We start from the raw sequence: 19,874 nt of genomic DNA, 5'->3' as shown, positions 1-19,874 counted from the left end.
TTTTAGGAACAATTAGAGACAATTCTGACGAATTATGATTTATGGTTTGATAAATTTGGTGAGTCAAGTAGGTTAGCTAACGCTATGAAAAATACAAGTGGTAAAGTCTCATTCTGATTGACTGCCGCATCTTTTAACTATTTTTATTATAAACTTAATTATCATATTTTGTTATGAGAAATCGTTCCGTGTGGCAATTATTGCACCCAACTCTAACTGAGCATAAAGTCATTTTTCTTTTATTACGAATAGCGCCTGGGGCAGTCAAAGTCGAACTTCTTCAAATAGCCAAATTACTGAAAAACGATTATGACAAATGTGTTATAGATGACTTAGCAGAGAAGACTAGACATTATGTCCTAAGATTGCAGCCTTATCACTGCGAGTTGAATCCCATAGAACCAGATTGGGGCCTTGTTAAAGGTTAGGTAGGAAAACACACACAACTTTTAGGTTAAGGGACTTGCATGCCTTAGCTAACGGACTTGCGTATGTAACAGCTGAGAAAATGCACCGCAGGCGTATTTCAGTCATGTGGTGAAGGGAAAGGAAAACTGTGGGAGTTAGACGGGATTACGGACTCTGTGATGACCGGTAAATGAAAATGCATCATCATCAAGTGAAGGCGACGACTCTTACATGGATATGGAGGGAATCCAGCCACTGCCAGAAGACGACTAATGAGGCTGCGTAAGTTATGTACAAATTACTTTGATTGCATCGTTTATTTATGAGTCATATCTGTCTGTCTATTCTTGTAAGTTACGGTAGTAAAATTGGTACATATCAGCGTATACACGGCCCGGTGCAAATATTGTGCAACCTTCGTCGCCTGATTTGAGGGAGCTGTAAAAGTAAGATTTTTTTGCCAGGCACGTGAACACATATTTTTAAATTATTACATATACAAATAAACTGTAACTGGATTATGGGGGTTAATTCGACTTACCGACTTTTACAGACGTGGCCAAATTATGAGAATAAAGTTCGATTTCAGTCTAATGGTGCCTAAAATGGCTGAATATGCCCATAAGTAGATAAGTGGTGGATTAATTCTGATAGGCATAATGGAACTTGATATATTTTGTACCTCTGGGATACTTTTGCTCGACAACAGTTGGCAAGAATGAAGAACAAATGAATGATGAAGTGCACATGTTGTTCAGCTGAGATTTCCCGCCTTGTGACTACTGCCGAGTGTTCATATCTTTTGTGTTTCTGTTGTTTTGCACTGCAATTTATTCATTGTTTTTGTGTAATACAGTTCAACTAAAAGGTATTTTGAAGTATTCAAAGTGTGTTCTAACCCTGATGAGTCAGTGGTGTTCTATTATTGTGTGAGTGAAATATTTTGAGGTTATGGGGAAAAAGTGTGACCTTTCCCCAAGAAAAAGGCATAGTAAGGGCCTTACTTGCTGAAAAGATTTACACACAACAAGCAATAGCCCAGAAATTAGGTATTTCACAAACTTCAGTGAATAGAATTAAAAAACATGAAAATGGTGGACAAGTATACGCTCAGCACCGAGCAGGCAAGTGTGGACGGAGCAAGATTTTGAGCCCCAGAAGCATGAGAAAACTTAAGAATCTTGTGATCAGTAATCGCAAACTTACAAGTACTGACCTGAGCAAGAAAATGGGGCAGTGTGGGGTTAATATATCCCCCAGATCTGTACGAAGAGAGTTGTTCAACAGCGGCTTGAAAGCAAAGAGACCACGAAAGAAGGCTAAGATTACACCTTCCATGGCTTCCCGGCGACTTCAATGGGCCAAGATTCATCAGAACTGGTCAGCGGATGAATGGAAGAAGGTATGTAGTATTTCAAAGGTTTTATAATCATTTTGTGAGCTAAAACCTGCTAATATATTCGATTTACTTTTATGATTACATGGAATACAAAAGTACCTGCCATTGTTTGCTACATTTTACAACACTGTAATGGACCAGTTATTAGAGGAAGCTTTATTTCTTTCATCAGGTATGCTTCAGCGATGAAGGTATCTTCTCCATAGGAGAAGATACCAGCCAATATGTGAGACGAAGGGAGGGAGAGGCGTTCAAGGTCGACTGTATACAGCAAACCGTGAAACATCCTACGGCAATTATGGTGTGGAGTGTCATGTCATGGCATGGTTGCGGGGAAATGTACATTGTTGAAGGGACAATGAAACACGATCGGTACATAAAAGTGCTGAAAAACAAGCTGATACCGCAAATGGACCGATGGTATGGGGGAGAAGACTGCATCTTTATGCAGGATGGTACCCCATGCCACAGAGCAAAAAAAGTCATGGATTTTTTTGAACAGAAGGCCATAGAGTTAATGGATTGGCCTGGAAATAGCCCAGATATTAACCCCATTGAAAATCTATGGGCTATTGTCAAGAAAAAATTGAGAAAGACCAAAATAACAACACGGGATGAGCTCATTGCTAAGGTCCAAGAAATCTGGTTTAAGGACGATGACGACAGAAATGCATGCCAAACACTGATTAATGGGATGCCAAGGCGAATCAAGGCCCTAATTCAGTCTAAAGGGTGGCATACAAAGTACTAAAACAACAATCTCCCTAATTTGTCAATGTAACAAAAATTTATGTCAATAAATTCTGAAAATCCAATTTTATTCTAATAATTTGGCCACGTCTGTAATTTAGAACTTGCTGAAGTTTGTCTAACATTAGTTGGCGACCCTGTTGTGCAACTATCTGGCGAGAAAGCTTGAGGGAATCGAGAGAAATAAGAATATGCCGGCATGGTTGTTGGAAAAAACGTGATGGACATGTTCATCTTATGTGCATTGAAAGCCATCGATGTGTATTGTGAAATAACAATTATGTATTTAGACCTAATCAGTGATTTCGTGTTAAATTTTAACTGCTGCATATATAAAGATGCATAGTCGAACAAATTATATACATGACACGGCATAAGCCCAAAAGCCTATAATTATCATGTCTACATATACATGCGCATGCGCGAAGTTGGAGGAAATGGAGATGTGAACTAGTGAACTAAACGAACTAGTTTTTCGAACTGTTCCTGGCAGTAAACTAGTTCACATTGACCTGATCGCAAGAAGGAACTATTTTTCCCATCACTATTATATATTGCTCTACTGTAGCAGCTGTGGCCGACCAACGATGGAATGGTAACTTCAAGGGTTCAGTATGTTTAAATGACAGCACGCATGCGCTCCAATCGCCACGCCTAATGCTGGGCCCGCCCAATCCATTTCGAGTAATGCCTCTCTAGCAACAACGCAGACGCACAAATTGAAACTCACTCCCCCTTCCCCTCTACACTCCACTCCTCCGTTACCGCATCATTACTTCACTAGAAATAACAAGGTAGTGATGGGTCGAACTAGCTCTTTTGAGGGAGTTAGCTCATTCGCTCCCGCTCCCAACTGAGAGTCGTTCAAAAGAGTAGACTCTTGGGAGCGGGAAGGTAGGAGCGAGCCAGGAAGTCAGAGGCCGCTCACCGCTCCAGGTTCGTTCGTTCATTCGTTCATCCGGTTTAGGGCAGACGGCTCTGTATGACTTCCGGGAACGAATGATATAGCGCAAATAGTTTATATTTTCCACAACAGATGGCAGCACAACGTCCAGTTTAGAAAGCTACTCTTGAAATAAAACAACTAATATATGCACTCCTGGCAACATTGGCAAATAATCTAACGATAAAGCTTTATATACAGTAACGAAGAAATGTTTAACAAATATACAGTATTAATGGATAACGTCTAATATTACTACTTTGCCCATGTTCCTTTCTTCTTAAAATGATGCTTTTCAAGACTGAATGCACCGTGACGAGACGTATGTTCATGATATTGGCAATACTTACACGTTAATAAATAATTGTTTAAGAATGTAATGGGATGTAAGTTACTATAGTATACACTAAGCCAAGAGTTATTTATTCATAAACGCCCAAAATAGCGCGATATTACATTTTCTAGATTAATCATGACTCCCGATTTTATTTGAAGGAGCGAGATGGCGCGAGATAGTTCACCTTTCCCACAACAGATGGCAACACAATATACAGTTTAGTACGCTACTCTTGGAATAAAACAAATGTACAATGCTGGCAACATTCGCAATTAATCCAATGATAAAGTTTTATACACAGTAACGAAGAAACGTGTCAAAAATATACAGTGTTGATTGATAACATCTAATATAACTTTGCCTAAGTTCCATTCTCCTTAAAATGATGTTTTTCAAGATTGAATGCACCGTACGGGACGTATGTTCGAGATATTGGCAATACTTGCGTTCGCCCCCGACAATCCAGATAAGCATAAGAAGAATCTCTATCCTGTGCACGTAGTTTAAATTTCACTCAAAAGATGTCATCAGAAAATCCTCTTTCAACTGGAGCTACAGAAAGTTTCTCACTTGACATTCCGCGTTGAAACAACAGATTCTTTCATTCATTAATGGAGCGTAGAAACATAGCTGATTAAACGCGATCTTTAACGAAAATAATGGAAACTACTATCAGCACAAATGTACATATAACCAAGTATACTACAGTACGCATAGGATTGTGCCTATTTTTCGTGTACAGTATGGTCACTCTCTCTTCTACTATTTTTTTTCAAGAACGATCAAACCGTATGAGTCGTATATGTTCGATTATATTGGCATTCCTTACACTATCTAAACTTACTTCTTCTTCTACTTCCGCTTCGACCACTTTTCCCACACTTGTGGGTTCGCGGGTGCGAACTGTTCCGCAAATGTGGATTTGCCCCTGTTTTATAATAAGTAATAATGTTACTGGCTTTACGTCCCACCAACTACATTTATGGTTTTCGGAGACGCCGAGGTGTCAGAATTTAGCCCCGCAGGGGTTCTTTTACGTGACAGTAAATCTACTGACACAAGACTGACGTATTTGAGCACCTTCAAATACCACCGGACTGAGCCAGGATCGAACCTGCCAAGTTGGTGTCAGTAGGCCAGCGCCTCAACCGTTTGATTCACTCAGCCCGGCTGGCCCTGTTTTATGACCGGATGTCCTTCCTGACGCTAATCTGATGCGGAGGGATGTAATCAATATTGCGTGTTTCTATGGTGGTTGGTATTGAGGTGTGTTGTCTGAATATGAAGAGGAAAGTGTTGGGACAAACACAAACACCCAGTTCCCCAGCCAGAAGAATTAAATTCCCGACTTGGCCGAGAATCGAATCCGGGACCCTCTGCAGGAACCCTCTGAAGGCCTCAATGCTGACCATCCAGCTAAGGAGTCGGACTTCTTACACGTCAATAAATAATTATTTGAAAATGTACTGTGGTATACACTTTGGTATGAGTTATTTAGTATATATTTTAAAGCCAAAACTAGTGTTATTTTCTATTTGCCTTAATTCGATTTAAAACAACGGTATATTATTGTATCCACTCTACCGTAAAACCGAAAGATTTTGGCAATATGTTAATTCATAACTACGAACGCATTTAAGAAACAGGTGAGGATTTGTCAGAGTATTTCTTAATTATTTCAGACAGAATAAAACTACGCCGTTTCTACTTGCCGAGTGGTATATTCAGTATTCTGGATAGTGACTGTTCGTGCTTAGTTGAGGTTAGTTAACCCGAACTTCGTGTTGTTTATTTGCTCCTAACCTACTGGATCTATACTAGGCTCTACATCCTTCATAGATTATGAGTGCATACAGGAAGTGAACAGGTAAGTATTGCTCAATAACATGTTGTTTATTTCATTTCATTGTTTCGTTACGTTGCAGGTTGCCAGAACTATGGCACAAAAACGTACCTAGCAAACAGACCGCAACCACCGCGCTCAGAGCACCGTCTGAATGCGGGAAGAGGCTAGACTGGGCAGCCTATAAAAAAGAAAGCGGCTTCTGTACGTCACGTGATTATCTGAGGCATGGTATTGGCTAGAAATGAACGAGAGTCGATGTGACGAGCTAGCTCTTTCTTAGAGTCGCTGTTGATAAGAGTCGGCTCGTGTTAGCTCTCAGGGAACAAGGAGGGAGCTAGCTCATACTAGAGTCGACTCGTAAATGAACGACTAGCTCTCAAGGAGCAAGGAGGGAGCTAGCTCTTACAAGAGTCGACTCTCATTGAGAGAGCTAGCTCTCTCCAATGAGTCGTTCAAAAGACTATCCTGGAATTCGTATTGAACCATAATTTCTTTTCTTTTAATAATAAAATTTATCAGCAAGACGGACTACCTATGGGAGCACCGGCCTCCGGAATTTTAGCTAACATATACCTCGATCACTTGGAATACACTCAGATAGTAGGCCACATTAAAGGACTAGATTTCTGGGTACGCTTTGTTGACGATACTTTTGTCATTATAAACAAAGAACTTAATGACAGTCAAAGTATTCTAAATACCTTAAATACTTTAGACCCAAACATTAAATTTACAGCGGAAGAAGAAGAAGAAGGTACACTCAATTTTCTAGATATTCAAACAATCCGGATAAACAACCATTTCCAGTTTAAAATACACAGAAAACTCACTTTTACACCGACTACAATTAAAAGCGATTCTTTACATCCCACTTCACAAAAGAAATCCGCCTATTACAGTTTCGTCAACAGGGCCTTTGAAATCCCGTTAACAGATACGGACAGAAAGAAGGAACTATCTTTCATTCGTCAACAAGCCTTACATAACGGTTTCAGTTTGAAATTCATTAACAAAATCATTACTAAGTGCAAATATCAACAACAAATTTAACTAAAGCAACAATCGGAGAATGCAAAGAAATACGTCAAATTCACCTTTAATAACCCGAGGATTTATGAAATCACGAATTTGTTTAAGAAGCACAATACCAAAATAGCTTTCTCAACCAACAACAATACAAAACACAGATTTTTTAAATCACAAAGTCAATAAACTTAAAGATGACGAATTCCAGGAATCTGGCATTTACAGTTTGACGTGTACCCAGTGCAAAAAAACATACGTGGGGCAATCTGGGCGGAGCTAGCTGGAAAATTTATAATGTCCAATAACGGACCATTTATATTGGTATTATAAATTTGCTCATTCAGGACAAATATTTCAGATCCCTATGGGAATCAACATCTATATCATCTGATGGCCAAGCAGGCATCAATTTTTAGTGATGAGACAAGTCTCTTAGTGCATTGGCACTGCCGGTGGCTCCAGTTAGCCTACGCAGTGGCCTCCACGGTATGCACTAGCCAGCGTATTGGTAAGTGTGCTAGGTACCAACTGATGAGCCCACCCTAGCACATGAGGGCGAAACGCTGGCAACCAAGAATGAGCTAGCTGGAAAATTTATAATGTCCAATAACGGACCATTTATATTGGTATTATAAATTTGCTCATTCAGGACAAATATTTCAGATCCCTATGGGAATCAACATCTATATCATCTGATGGCCAAGCAGGCATCAATTTTTAGTGATGAGACAAGTCTCTTAGTGCATTGGCACTGCCGGTGGCTCCAGTTAGCCTACGCAGTGGCCTCCACGGTATGCACTAGCCAGCGTATTGGTAAGTGTGCTAGGTACCAACTGATGAGCCCACCCTAGCACATGAGGGCGAAATGCTGGCAACCAAGAATGAGCTAGCTGGAAAATTTATAATGTCCAATAACGGACCATTTATATTGGTATTATAAATTTGCTCATTCAGGACAAATATTTCAGATCCCTATGGGAATCAACATCTATATCATCTGATGGCCAAGCAGGCATCAATTTTTAGTGATGAGACAAGTCTCTTAGTGCATTGGCACTGCCGGTGGCTCCAGTTAGCCTACGCAGTGGCCTCCACGGTATGCACTAGCCAGCGTATTGGTAAGTGTGCTAGGTACCAACTGATGAGCCCACCCTAGCACATGAGGGCGAAACGCTGGCAACCAAGAATGAGCTAGCTGGAAAATTTATAATGTCCAATAACGGACCATTTATATTGGTATCTATTTGGGATTCGGAGCTTTTTACTTTTATCATATGTTATATATTAATATATTACGATCTCCTGCTGGTTACAGATCGCGAGGCAAGCTGCCCGAATCAGATCGCCATTTTGTATAACAGAAGCCACCACAGGGTTTTAACAAGTTAAACGACTAACACAAATTCTTTTATCACATTCCGAAGAGCAATTCTCGGAAGTTAAACAGTCAACACGGCCTTTTAACCACAAGAATATCACTCAAGGAAGTTATCAAATATAAACAATAAATACCTGAAGACTGGTGCATCTGATATAAACTTTCATTCAAGCACAAGTGTTTTTGAATAAGTGCCTTACCATAGACACTTTAGAATATTTTAAGTGTGTTTATTAAAAACAAAGTGTTTAACAGCACCATAGACGCGAATTTTAATTAAGTTATTATTTTCTCACAAATGCCTGAAGATTGTTACAAACACGAACTTTTAATCACGCCACCTAATTTTATCAAAACGAATTCTACCATAGACGCTTTTAAATATTTTAAATATGTTTTTCATCATTTCAGTTTTTTAAACACAATTGTAAACGATACTGTAATTTAAGTATCATTCACATAAATCTCCTTACCCCCAACCCCTCCCCCCCATCTTCCAATTTATTTAAAGCATCTAGAACAATAGTTTTTGGATTCCCATGGGATATAGTTATAAGATCCAATGTGCTTGCTTTTAAATGTTATCATCTAAGATTTTTTATATACAGCTGAAGATGACCACTAAGTGGTCGAAACATGTACTGTGTTTGTTAATGTATTTTTAAGTTTGCCAAAGGCAAAATAAATAAAGTATCGATTAGGTGGCTTTTTAGATTAATTTGTTGATCGTTCAAAAGGGTCAGTTCGTTCATGAACGACCCATCACTATAACAAGGTTAGTCCTTCAGATACAACCGGAGCAAGTGGTTCCAGCTAACATCTGACAGGACAAGTAAGTTCGTCCACTTTTGTGGGGTAAAACGTTCACTTTACATTTATTATATTGGGCTCTACATTCATCATTCTAAATGCATTTTTATCTTATTCATTTACAGACAACTCATAATTCCTCCCAAGGATAAACAATGCACCAACAGGAACGTTAATCGACAAGAATGGCACAATATTCCAAAACATTTTATCAAATGAGCACTAATGAATGATATCAACAATATGTTTCCAACATATATGATTTAACCTATAAAATATTACCATGCTTCTTTCTAAAGAAATATTCAAACCCAACATGATCGGATTTATACCACGGTTCTAGTTTTGTAACAATATATTTACGACACAGGTGACCATAGCCTCTTTGAACGAACCAACTATAAAACCTTCAGCCTGATGTTCATCCATACAGTAGGAGAAATCCATGTTACACTTTGAACGTTATCTAGTCATTGTAAAATAAAATAATTTAGTTGCTTCCTTGTTCACAAATTCTGGCTTTTAATTAATGTACATATTGTAAACTATGTAAATATTAACTTTTGTAAAAATATTTTTAGCATAAGACCATTGTATTTATTATTAAGTTCCAATGACGTTAAGATTAGTATTAGGCTGAAGATGCCCAAAATTAGGGCGAAACATGTTCCTAACTAGTGTTTATAATTCATGTAGGATTTAATCACTACAAAGTATAACTGTATTGAATAGGTGGACACAGTAATTTTATTCTTGAAAGAATTTTACTTATTATATCAAAAGCCTTCGACAACATCGGACATCAGCACCTAGATCTAACACTAGCTGCCGAGCCAATTCCATCTAAAATGAAGGAGCTAATCATCAATCTACAGACTGATAATACAACACAGATCGAAACTACTAAGGGTAAAACGAAGCCAATTCGCTTTCTAAGAGGACTTATGCAAGGGATCACCATTATCGCCAGCATTGTATAACCTGGGCACAGATTCCATTTTTTATGAGATAACAGAAGAAACCTACTACAAGCATATGGCAAATCAGTTTCTGCAGAATTGCCCCCCTCTTTGTATTATAGGTTTCGCCGACGACACAGTCATTGTTGGCAAAAACAAGGAAGCAGCTCGAGTTGACACGCACCGCTATCACGTCGTTCCAGGAAATCGTTCTTCAGATAAATGCCAACAAATGTGTGGGCTTTTGTATTGGAAAGGGGAAACTCGTGGACGGAGTGCTCGATATTCACGACAATTTTAAGATCAGTACTATTAACCCGCGAGGACTGGCGCATGGGTGTTTTTGACCCGAGACTTAAACATTCGCCTATAATTCTGATTTGGTCACCCCTCGTTTCCTGTCGCCTTCAGTACCTTCCTTCCTGACCTAGGACTAAATCCTGAGAAAGTTCACATGTGATAGCTTTGTCATCACGCGAGTTATTGGTGTGTTACTCTCTGGCGGGTCAGATTTACCCAAGGCGCCAGTCCTCGCGTGACTTTTCTGTCAAATCAGTGCTTATCTTGATAGCTGTGTCGATGGATTGGAATAAGGAACAAGAACGTTTAAAACGAATAATTGATGAAGTATTTAAAGATGAAGAGGAGGAAGGAATCGGTGGACAGGCAAGTGAAAGGGAAGATGACTGTGTGTCAGAAAGTGAGCTTAGCAAAATATTTGCTGAACAATCATCGGCTTGCTTTAGTCGGAACTATACGTAAGAATAAAAAAGTAATTCCTCTTAGTTTTGTACAACACACCACAGACCACAGTATACAAGTTTATTTGCATTTGATAATCAAGTGACTCTGGTATCACATGTTCTGAGGAAAGGAAAGACCGTGCTGCTCCTATCAGCAATGCAGCATGAGGCAGCCATTGAAGGAGAGACTGGTGACAAACAGAAGCCGGAGATGGATAAATTTTACAACTGCACAAAGTCTGGCGTTGATGTTGTTGACGAGCATTGTGCAACGTACAACGTTGTACGTGTGAGTAACCGCTGGCCACTAACGGTATTTTATGCCATGCTGAATGTAGCTGGCATAACTATTCTCATTGTCTACCAATCAAATGGACCTGATAAGGTAGTTAGACGTACTTTTCTCAAGCAACTGTCTCAGGAAATGGTCCACGAACACATGAAAAGCCCAGCCGTAATGGAGAACTTTCTTCGTTCACTCAGGTCGAACATAGCTGGATATGTAGGAATTGAAACTCCGATGACTGGACGTCCAGCTAAGAAAGGCCGAACAAGATTTGGGTATTGTCCTTCCAGTGCTGACAGGAAGACGAAAACTGAGTGCAATAATTGGGGAATAATGATTTGAGGTCAACACACCACTCCCATGTGTCTCCAGTGTACGGTTATCGCTACCAGCCAGCATGAATAGAAGGGCACATTTTGGACAGCCATGAATTCTTGAAAAATACTGGTAACGATTTGCAAGTCATTGGAAACGTTTATTGAGACTTGTGCTATATATTGTGAATATTTCTTTGAATTGTTGATCGTAAGTGACTGACATTGAAGATAAATACTTCCCTGCCAATATTATAGCCATTTTACAAGTCATGAAATTATTGTAATTATTTTGCATGTTTTATTGAATAACATGTTTAATAATCACATTAAACGATTTAGAATAGTTCATTAGAACAGTCCAGGTGGAAATCAATTTCGTACGTAGTGCCTGATGGCAAAAAATTGATTTTTAAAATCCGGGTCAAATACACCCATACGCCAGTCTTCGAGCTATATTTTTTCGCGCCAGTCCTCAAGGGTTAAAGAAAGAGAAGAAATTTGATACCTCGGCGTCACTTTAACGAAACACTCGCCTTTGATGTGAACTCTTCTCTAAAAACCTGAGCCTTTTTTTTCTTTAATAAATATCTCCTTTTTACACTGCAGGTCACGCATTGAACTGCGAACAGCATAGAAACCTCGGCTCAAAAACTTGCTCTCCACCTTACACGTTACGTTGCAACATAAAAACAATAGACCACAGACAACAGCACAGCCATGATGTAAAACTAACTTCAAAGCTCTCAGAGGAACATCTTACACAAGTTGAATATTGTATTTCTGTCAAAAGCTGGAAGAAAACACTCTTAGTTAATAAGCGACATCATTTAATGAACAAAGTGACTACAAATTCGAATCTTTGACTACCAAGTTCATCTCGGACTGTCCGGCTTCATGGCTAAATGGTTAGCGTACTGGCCTTTGGTCACAGAGGTCCCGGGTTCGATTCCCGGCAGGGTCGGAAACTTTAACCATCATTGGTTAATTTCTCTGGCACGGGGGCTGGGTGTATGTGTCGTAGTCTTCATTTCATCCTCATCATTACGCGCAGGTCGCCTAAGGGAGTCAAATCGAAAGACCTGCACTTGGTGAGCCGAACATGTCCTCGGACACTCCCGGCACTAAAAGCCATACGCCAATTCTCTCTCTCTTTTTTTTTTTTTTTTTTTTTTTTTTTTTTTTTTCATCTCGGACTTAGCAAAGTTTTAAAGTGTTATATGTATTTTTAAAATATTGTTTGTTGAGTCCTAACACATGTTTGTACAATTACATTACCCTCCATGGGTTGTTTTGGTAATGATTGCAAAGTTCTGAACTTGTGATTGAATATCTATTCACTATTTTATTCCCCTTTTTTCTCTTTAATCATAATGTTATAATATTTTGTGTAATGTTTATGTATGTATGTTCTTATCCTTATTTCTCAAATTTTGGCTGAGGATGACGCTGAAAAGCGTTGAAACTAGCTCCAAGTAAACATGTTGCAACTTAACCATAACAGCATTTATTTGTATTGAAAAGGTGGGCCCCTTAAGTTACCTCTCTTACGTTCTCAATTCAATACGGATATAAGATGAAATTCTTAATTTTAAATCTCAAATCGCTTGCGCATAGTAAGGAATCTATACCTACAGAAGATAACAGATCGCATTCAATATAAACGCTGGAGTAGTGGGTGAATATTGGTAACGGGAAGAAAAAAACTAACACGTCCGAATTTGCCCGTAATTATGAATGAATCAGTAAAAGGGTTCGCATTGTAACCAAAGAATATTTCACAGATTAATATAGGAATTTTTGAAGGGCATTATGATATTATCATTAAAACGGGGGTTCTCTTCTACTGTACAACAGCGACTGCGGTAGAGTGTGTGTCAGAGTCCATCTCACCTTAGCCCTAAGTGCCCGCGCCCTTAAATTCCTCTTCTGCCGTGAATCATCTTTAGCAAGCTTATGACTTCCTTGTCATAGGTTCTTAATGCCCCACAACCAAAACGAATAGAAATAAATACTTCAGAATTTTAACATTTCCTTACGCTAAGTGTGCGTTTTTCCCTATTTTGAATTATGTTAAATTGAATATAAAATTACGTTGCTGTTATGGAATAATTTTCTATACTTGAAATATCTTCCGATAAATGCGGGTTTATGCTAACTCGATGTCATGCAAAATCTGGGTTATACTCTGGATCACTGGAACCGCCACAATTACTGGAATTCTCACAGAGTTCCTTAAGGAATGCAAGGCATTCATCAAGAGTCACCTAAGACATTTCAGCTACAACAAACTGCAGTTCCAGACCTTCCGATGAAACTCTTAACAATAGATGTTACAAATTGAAACCTGTGACACAGAGTGTGCGAAGGAAAGAGACTGAGAAAAATCGATAATGACTGTCTGCTGAAACACGTAACAATAGAGGTTTGAATTTTAAACAAGTGACACTGCTAGCGCGAGAAAAAGAGGCGGGAAAATCAATAATGACTATCCCATTACGGAGAAAATCATGGCGGTAGTTTTGACCGCTCTCGTCGTTCTAGTTAAAACATTGATTTATTCAGTTCCAATGAAACATTCAAAAGAAGACACAAATAGACACATAAGCAGCTCTTCAGAGGCAGGAACAGATTGTGATGTTACCACCCTGGCGACCGATAATGTGCATAATACCCCACACCAGCCATTCTTCGTGCTCGTGATGGAACTGAGTGAATCAAGATGGTACTGTAAGAGGTAGATTTGGTTTACAAGACATCATGAAGGATAAAGGACCTACTCCATACGCAAGGAGACATATTGGAGACAATGAGGCTTCGTCATATCTCTTGTTTTCAGAATCCATGCTGAAGCATATTCAAAAATGCACCATTGAAGCAGCTCACAGACATTTGGAGTCAGATTCATGGGACATTTCATTGATAGAACTTGAAACATTCATTGCTTTAGTGTATGCAAAGGGTTGTTAGATGTGAATGACTTTTTCAAAGGAACGGGGACCTCCTATATTTGTCCAAACCATGTCACATGACTGCTTCGAGGAAATTCGTAGGTTCCTCCAGTGTGACATAAAAATAACACGTTCAACTCGGCTTATCAACGACAAATTCGCCCTAGCTTCTGAGCTGTGGTCACCTTTTATTGAAAACTCTCAGCTGTTCTTTACATTCGGTGAATACATCACAATTCATGAACAACTGCTACCATACAAAGTGCGTTGTAAATTCATTCAATATATGGCGAATAAGCCTGATAAGTTTGGGTTGAAATCCTGGTTGGCTGTAGACCTTGAAATGGTTTCAAGTACTTGGGAAAAGATGAAGAAAGTAACTGAAGAACTCGACTTGGTGAGCATGTGGTTCTGAAGCTCATGGAGCCGTTTCTTTATAAAGTGAGAAATGTCACTATGAACAATTTGTTTACATCACAGAAGCTTGCAGACCAAAGGAACATCTATCGTTGCTACCATGCGACCAAATCACCAAGAATTTCCACCAGTTTGCAAAGGTACAAGTGTAGAACGCTTCTCGTCAAGGATATTGGTCAATGGACAAAAAACTTGTACCGTTTACCGGTGCAAACCAAGAATAAACTTTTGTATCCTGAGTACCATGCACAAGCGGGTTGAAATACCAGAAATGATGAAAAGCGTCCGGTAACTGTGATGTTTTACAACTCCACTAAGTGTGGATTGAATGTTCTTGGCCAAATGAGCCGCTTGTACACTACTCTATCAGCAACAAGACGATGGCCTGTTTACAACTTCCACAATGCACTGGATTTTACTTCACGCATGCAATTCTTCGGAAATTTCGTGAAGATGCTTTATTCTGAACCTAGTGAATGAACTAAAATTTCCACACTGTTTGTACAAGAGGTGACCAGCAACCCCTCCTTGTGGTACAGAGACCAGCAGTATAAAACGTCACCAGTGCTCATTGTGCCGTGACAAAGCACCAGATTTCTGTTTGTCATGTGACAGGCCCACTTGTGGAAAATGCCAAGAATGCTGCATCAAGGTGGTATATTGTAAGAAATCTCTCTTGTAAATCGAGCAGTAATTGTTGTGCTTGCAAAAAGTGTATGATTGATAATAATGGTGTGTGGCCTCCAGAGGGGCCTGGTGCAGGTCTTTTGATTTGACACCCGTAGGCGACCTGCACATCAATGTGATGAATATGGCACATACACCCAGTCCCTGGGCCAGTGGAATTAACCAATTATGGTTAAAATTCCTCACCTTTGACCCCTGTGACCAAAGGCCAGCATGCTAACCGTTATGCCATGCAGCCGGACATGATTGATAATGATAAACAACAACAGATGTCATAAACTATGTTCTTGTTCTGAAACACAAATCGTGTTATGTAGTTGCAAAGTGTTCTAAAATGGTGTGTTAACTGTAAAATGCAACTCTTAAAATGTAGTCGTGGAACTGAAATAATACTGAAAATACGATTAAACCTAATAAATACTGTAAACAAGTTATTTGGGTTCTGTGTAATGTGTATTGTACTTTTCCTTATTGCAGACAAAATGATTGTTGCCATCGTTCTGGGTAGTTAAAAATAGCTGTCGTTCTAGTCATTTATAACTGTTACGTTTTGGCAGACTGAAGAATCTAAGAAAAACAAATCATTGTTGAAGGTCTTAGTTATCTGTATTACACGGCATAAACAGACAGGTCTGGCATCAGTAGTCCGATGTTTGTGTTGTTTTCAGGTACACTTTGGTTGCTTTATTCCCATTATGTGTTGAAAACCTTCTTGTTCATCAATTTCTTATTATTAATGTTGTTTTCCATACTTATCTTGACCCACAACTATCTTAATGCTTGTAAAACATCTAGTTCTCTTCTTTCTGTTTCAGTTGGTTGGTGTTATTTTTGCGTGCTGCTTGGCTAAATCTATCCGCAAGGAATATGAAACTGTTTAGAATTTAAACCATGTTACAGAATATGATGCGGTACCGTTAAGGTAAAAGTAAGATCGAGGTCATTTACCTGTAATTCCTATTATGGTGAAAATCTGGTGTTGCACATCTTTATTATACTTCATTTCCTCCTCCTGACCTGTCCATGAATCTCTCCACTTCTATTTTGTACTTTGTTTTTCCTCTTTCGAAGGTACATTTTGTAATTAACAATATACTTATTGGCAATTTGTGATAATTGTACATTTTGATAATTTCATTATTTTTATAATACAGTTAGGGAATTTTATATGTTGCGTGTATTTAGTGTAGTTGCAGATTTATATGATTGCACCCACATCACAAAGAGCAGATCTTAAAATACTGCTTTATACCTCCTGTTGATCATTGTGGGTGTTAATAAATTGAGAAAGATGGACTCTCAATTAAAACAGTATCAACTTAATACTAAAGTTGATACTGATGGAAGTGTTAACAATAGGGTATTGTTTTGAAGAACATTGTTGAGTGTTTTACCAACTGGTAAATTTACCTTTAAGTATTATGGTTAATTGGTAGTTTTATTGTGTGGAAGATGTCTTCACCATTTATGTTCATTACTCTGGTGTTGCCCTTACTACCTACTGTAATCCAGCCACCACAGATAGAAGTTTCAGGTCTTCCTCAGAATAGGTACTTTTTATGTTCCTTGTCATATGTGAGCACCAAACATAGAATTGCACAGTCTGGCTTCTGTGTGTTCAATTTTTATAGTTGAAGAATTTATTGTTATGGCTGGGAATGTTCTCTGTGGTGCATAACCAAGACTTTAACCCATCTTCATCACAAATTCTAGACTTGTAGTTTGATTGGTTATCTGGAGCGAGATAATTGTAAGGCTTAGTTTTGCTTTCCATAATAGAGAATTCGTGCAACAATCTCAGGGTGAAGCAACTGGTGGCTTGTACATCATCATGTGGTACATTGTATATGGGTGCAACTCTGTGTTATGCACTTCTCTGAACCATTGAAAAGCTGGTTCCAATTTATGTACTGTTTATGAGCACTTGTTTGGGATATCCAGTAAGAAGGGGTGACCATTTTAGCTGCATCTTTTAGGGCCTGGATGTTTAGGATCTCAAAATGTTAGAAATGTGCAATCATTTATGACCTAAATTAAAATATGACAATAAATCCGTACCTGAGAAGCAAAAGGGCTTATGTCCTACTTTAATACATTGTACATAAGCCCTTTTGCTTCTCAGGTACGGAAATATGACTTTAAAGTTTTTTTGGTCACATTTTCGAAATCTTCAAAATCCTGTCGCTGTTTAAATGAACATTATATTAAAAATATACTTTTAAAATATAATATATTCAATAATAATAATAATAAGTAATAATATTAATTTTATTACATTTTGAATTTATTCAGTTACTCATTCCAGAGGTAACTCTCAACTCTGCACAGAATGAAATAAATGTCACATTTTGACAGGCAATCAGAAGGAATTTCAATAGCAAATTACATATATTTTAAAGTTTTCATATAGGAACGATCTTCTATTTTCTCGCAACACTGACTTGTATTGGGAAAAAGACCGCTAACATCGCAGGATGATATTGGGGCTCACTATTCTGCCACATTATATGAATCTCTCTCTTTCGATACAGCTTACCCTCCTAATTCACAAGTTGTGGACCTTATTCTCAGAACACACAACGTAAAATACTGAGGCAGCATGTCATCTAACACCTTGTGAACTCTCTTTGGCTCTAGAAGTAAAAGGATCCACTTTCTCTGTATAGGAAGCTTGCTTAGATTGGATTAAATGAATAGTATATGGTATTTACAGATGAGAAAGTATGCAAGGCTGGACAAATTGTGGAACACTGATTATGTGGGTGGAATAGGGTAAATTAATAAGCAATAATGTTTTTAATTCTGAGATGCAGCTTTAGTTCAGTCTCCCGGTAATAACTGCAGTGCACTGTTCATAAATATTCCAGAGATGTTACTTACCATCAGTCATCAATTTCCTCTCATTTTATCCCTCTTTACAGTATTTTATTTAACACTTGAAACTAAACTACATACACGATAGTACACTATATGTTTATTATTTATTAATCATCATTAACAGCAGCTATAGGAACATACTATAGTTCTTTTCCATTGTAGCATGGTGTTCTCAGACATAACTGTGATAAATTTTCTGCCCCATTTTCAAATTTTAAAAAGAAATGAATAATCATGCAACATTATAAGCAGTGTGCAGTGAATCTATTTTTAATGTGGCCTGTTGCTGGAGGCAGCTGGGGAGGGGAAGGAATGGCTAGGCTCCTAAAATTTTCTGGGACCTCTTCTCTTCTCCAAAATTCTCGTCTGGTAACATTTCAAAACTTCATGCTTCTTAATTATCTTCAGGTAGTTGTTGATTCGTCAGTGTTTAATCTTTCTAGGCACTAACAAATTTAATTTTCTGTGTAGCAGTCTAATAACCTTGAGCAGAAAGGATGAGTGAAGGCTTGCTTTAGTACTATGTTACAATAGTTCAGGTAATCTGTTAATGTTATGTCAATAAATCTTCATGATTTAGGACATAGTTTATTATATGCCCGTTCAAATTGATTAGAAAATATTTTTAAATTAACCAACCTTGAACCTTCTGGTATCCCCTCCCTAGAGGCTTGCCACAGGCCTGTATACCATACTCTTTAACTTTACAAACAGTATTTATGAAAATATATAAAAATGTTTGTTGTCCTTTCTTTTGAAGTTAGCATTCATGCAGCATTTGAAGCAATTTTTAAATATGTTGTATGTGCCTAAAGAATAGTGTTAATTTCCATGAAAATATATATATATAAAACTGTTGTACCAGTTTCAGAATTAATAATAAAAGTTTGTTTACTTCTTCATGTGTCTCCATTTTATCGGCTTTTCTCTCTAACCTGCAATGCCACATTACGTTCATATATGGGACGCTCTCCAGGAAACCATACCTTACGTCGCTTGAGACAATTTTACAATGCGAAGGAAAATGGCGGGAAGGGCGAGAAATAAATTTATTGATTTTTAGATCCTTGAACTACACGATAGAAGCAGTGTCAGTGATGTGATGTCACCATACAGAAAAGTCTTTAAAACAACCTTCGAATCAGGCTGTGCAGTCTAACAAAACCATACGTTATGTCGCAGTTGGAATTCAACATTAGCGACTTAAGGTATGGTTTTTTCCAATGAAGTTCCTGCTTTGTCTTCTTGTACCAAAATATGAAATAACCAGCTTGTGCAGAGAGATAATGTATGGTTACAATTATAGGCTAAATTTACTGGGCTCTTTATTTTATAACTTGACTGCCTGCACACAAGCCCGGTCATAGTGCTGGGAGGCAAAGGAATCAAATGTAGCTGATGTTATCCGCTACAGCTTGCACTAATTTTCCTGATGGTGTTCAGGAAGTTTAAGATACTCTTTTTAACGTTTCACATCCAGTAATGATAGTGAATGTGATCATGGAGACACGGTGTATGCAATATCTGATGTGCTTGTTCATACATGTTTATGCAGTATGGAGGATATCTGTCGGTATAGCCTACAATTAAATAAGGAGCACATGGATATATGTTGGTAACTGTAAGCCAGTGAGGATTTTCGGTTTCTTTTACATTTTTCTAATAATTTCCTAAGTCTTTTCATATAATTTGTTGTAGAACAAAAATCTTCAGCCTGTTCCCGTTACGATCACTCAAGAAAAT

General features: G+C 38.2%; 1 protein-coding gene across 1 annotated transcript in view; it reads left to right on the top strand.

Annotated features, from left to right (window-relative positions):
* LOC136864553 (CD63 antigen) overlaps positions 1–19,031 on the top strand; it is a 144,789-nt gene extending 125,758 nt beyond the window's left edge. Inside the window, exon 6 of the mRNA XM_067141691.2 lies at positions 16,070–19,031. Coding sequence (XP_066997792.2) covers positions 16,070–16,135 — 66 coding nt within the window. The 3' untranslated portion in view covers positions 16,136–19,031. The remainder of the gene's footprint in view (positions 1–16,069) is intronic.
* Positions 19,032–19,874: the final 843 nt, after the last annotated feature.

Source organism: Anabrus simplex, chromosome 2 (assembly GCF_040414725.1).
Source record: "Anabrus simplex isolate iqAnaSimp1 chromosome 2, ASM4041472v1, whole genome shotgun sequence".
NCBI classification, from domain to species: Eukaryota; Metazoa; Arthropoda; class Insecta; order Orthoptera; family Tettigoniidae; genus Anabrus; species Anabrus simplex.
This window is presented reverse-complemented; position numbering and strand designations above follow the sequence as displayed.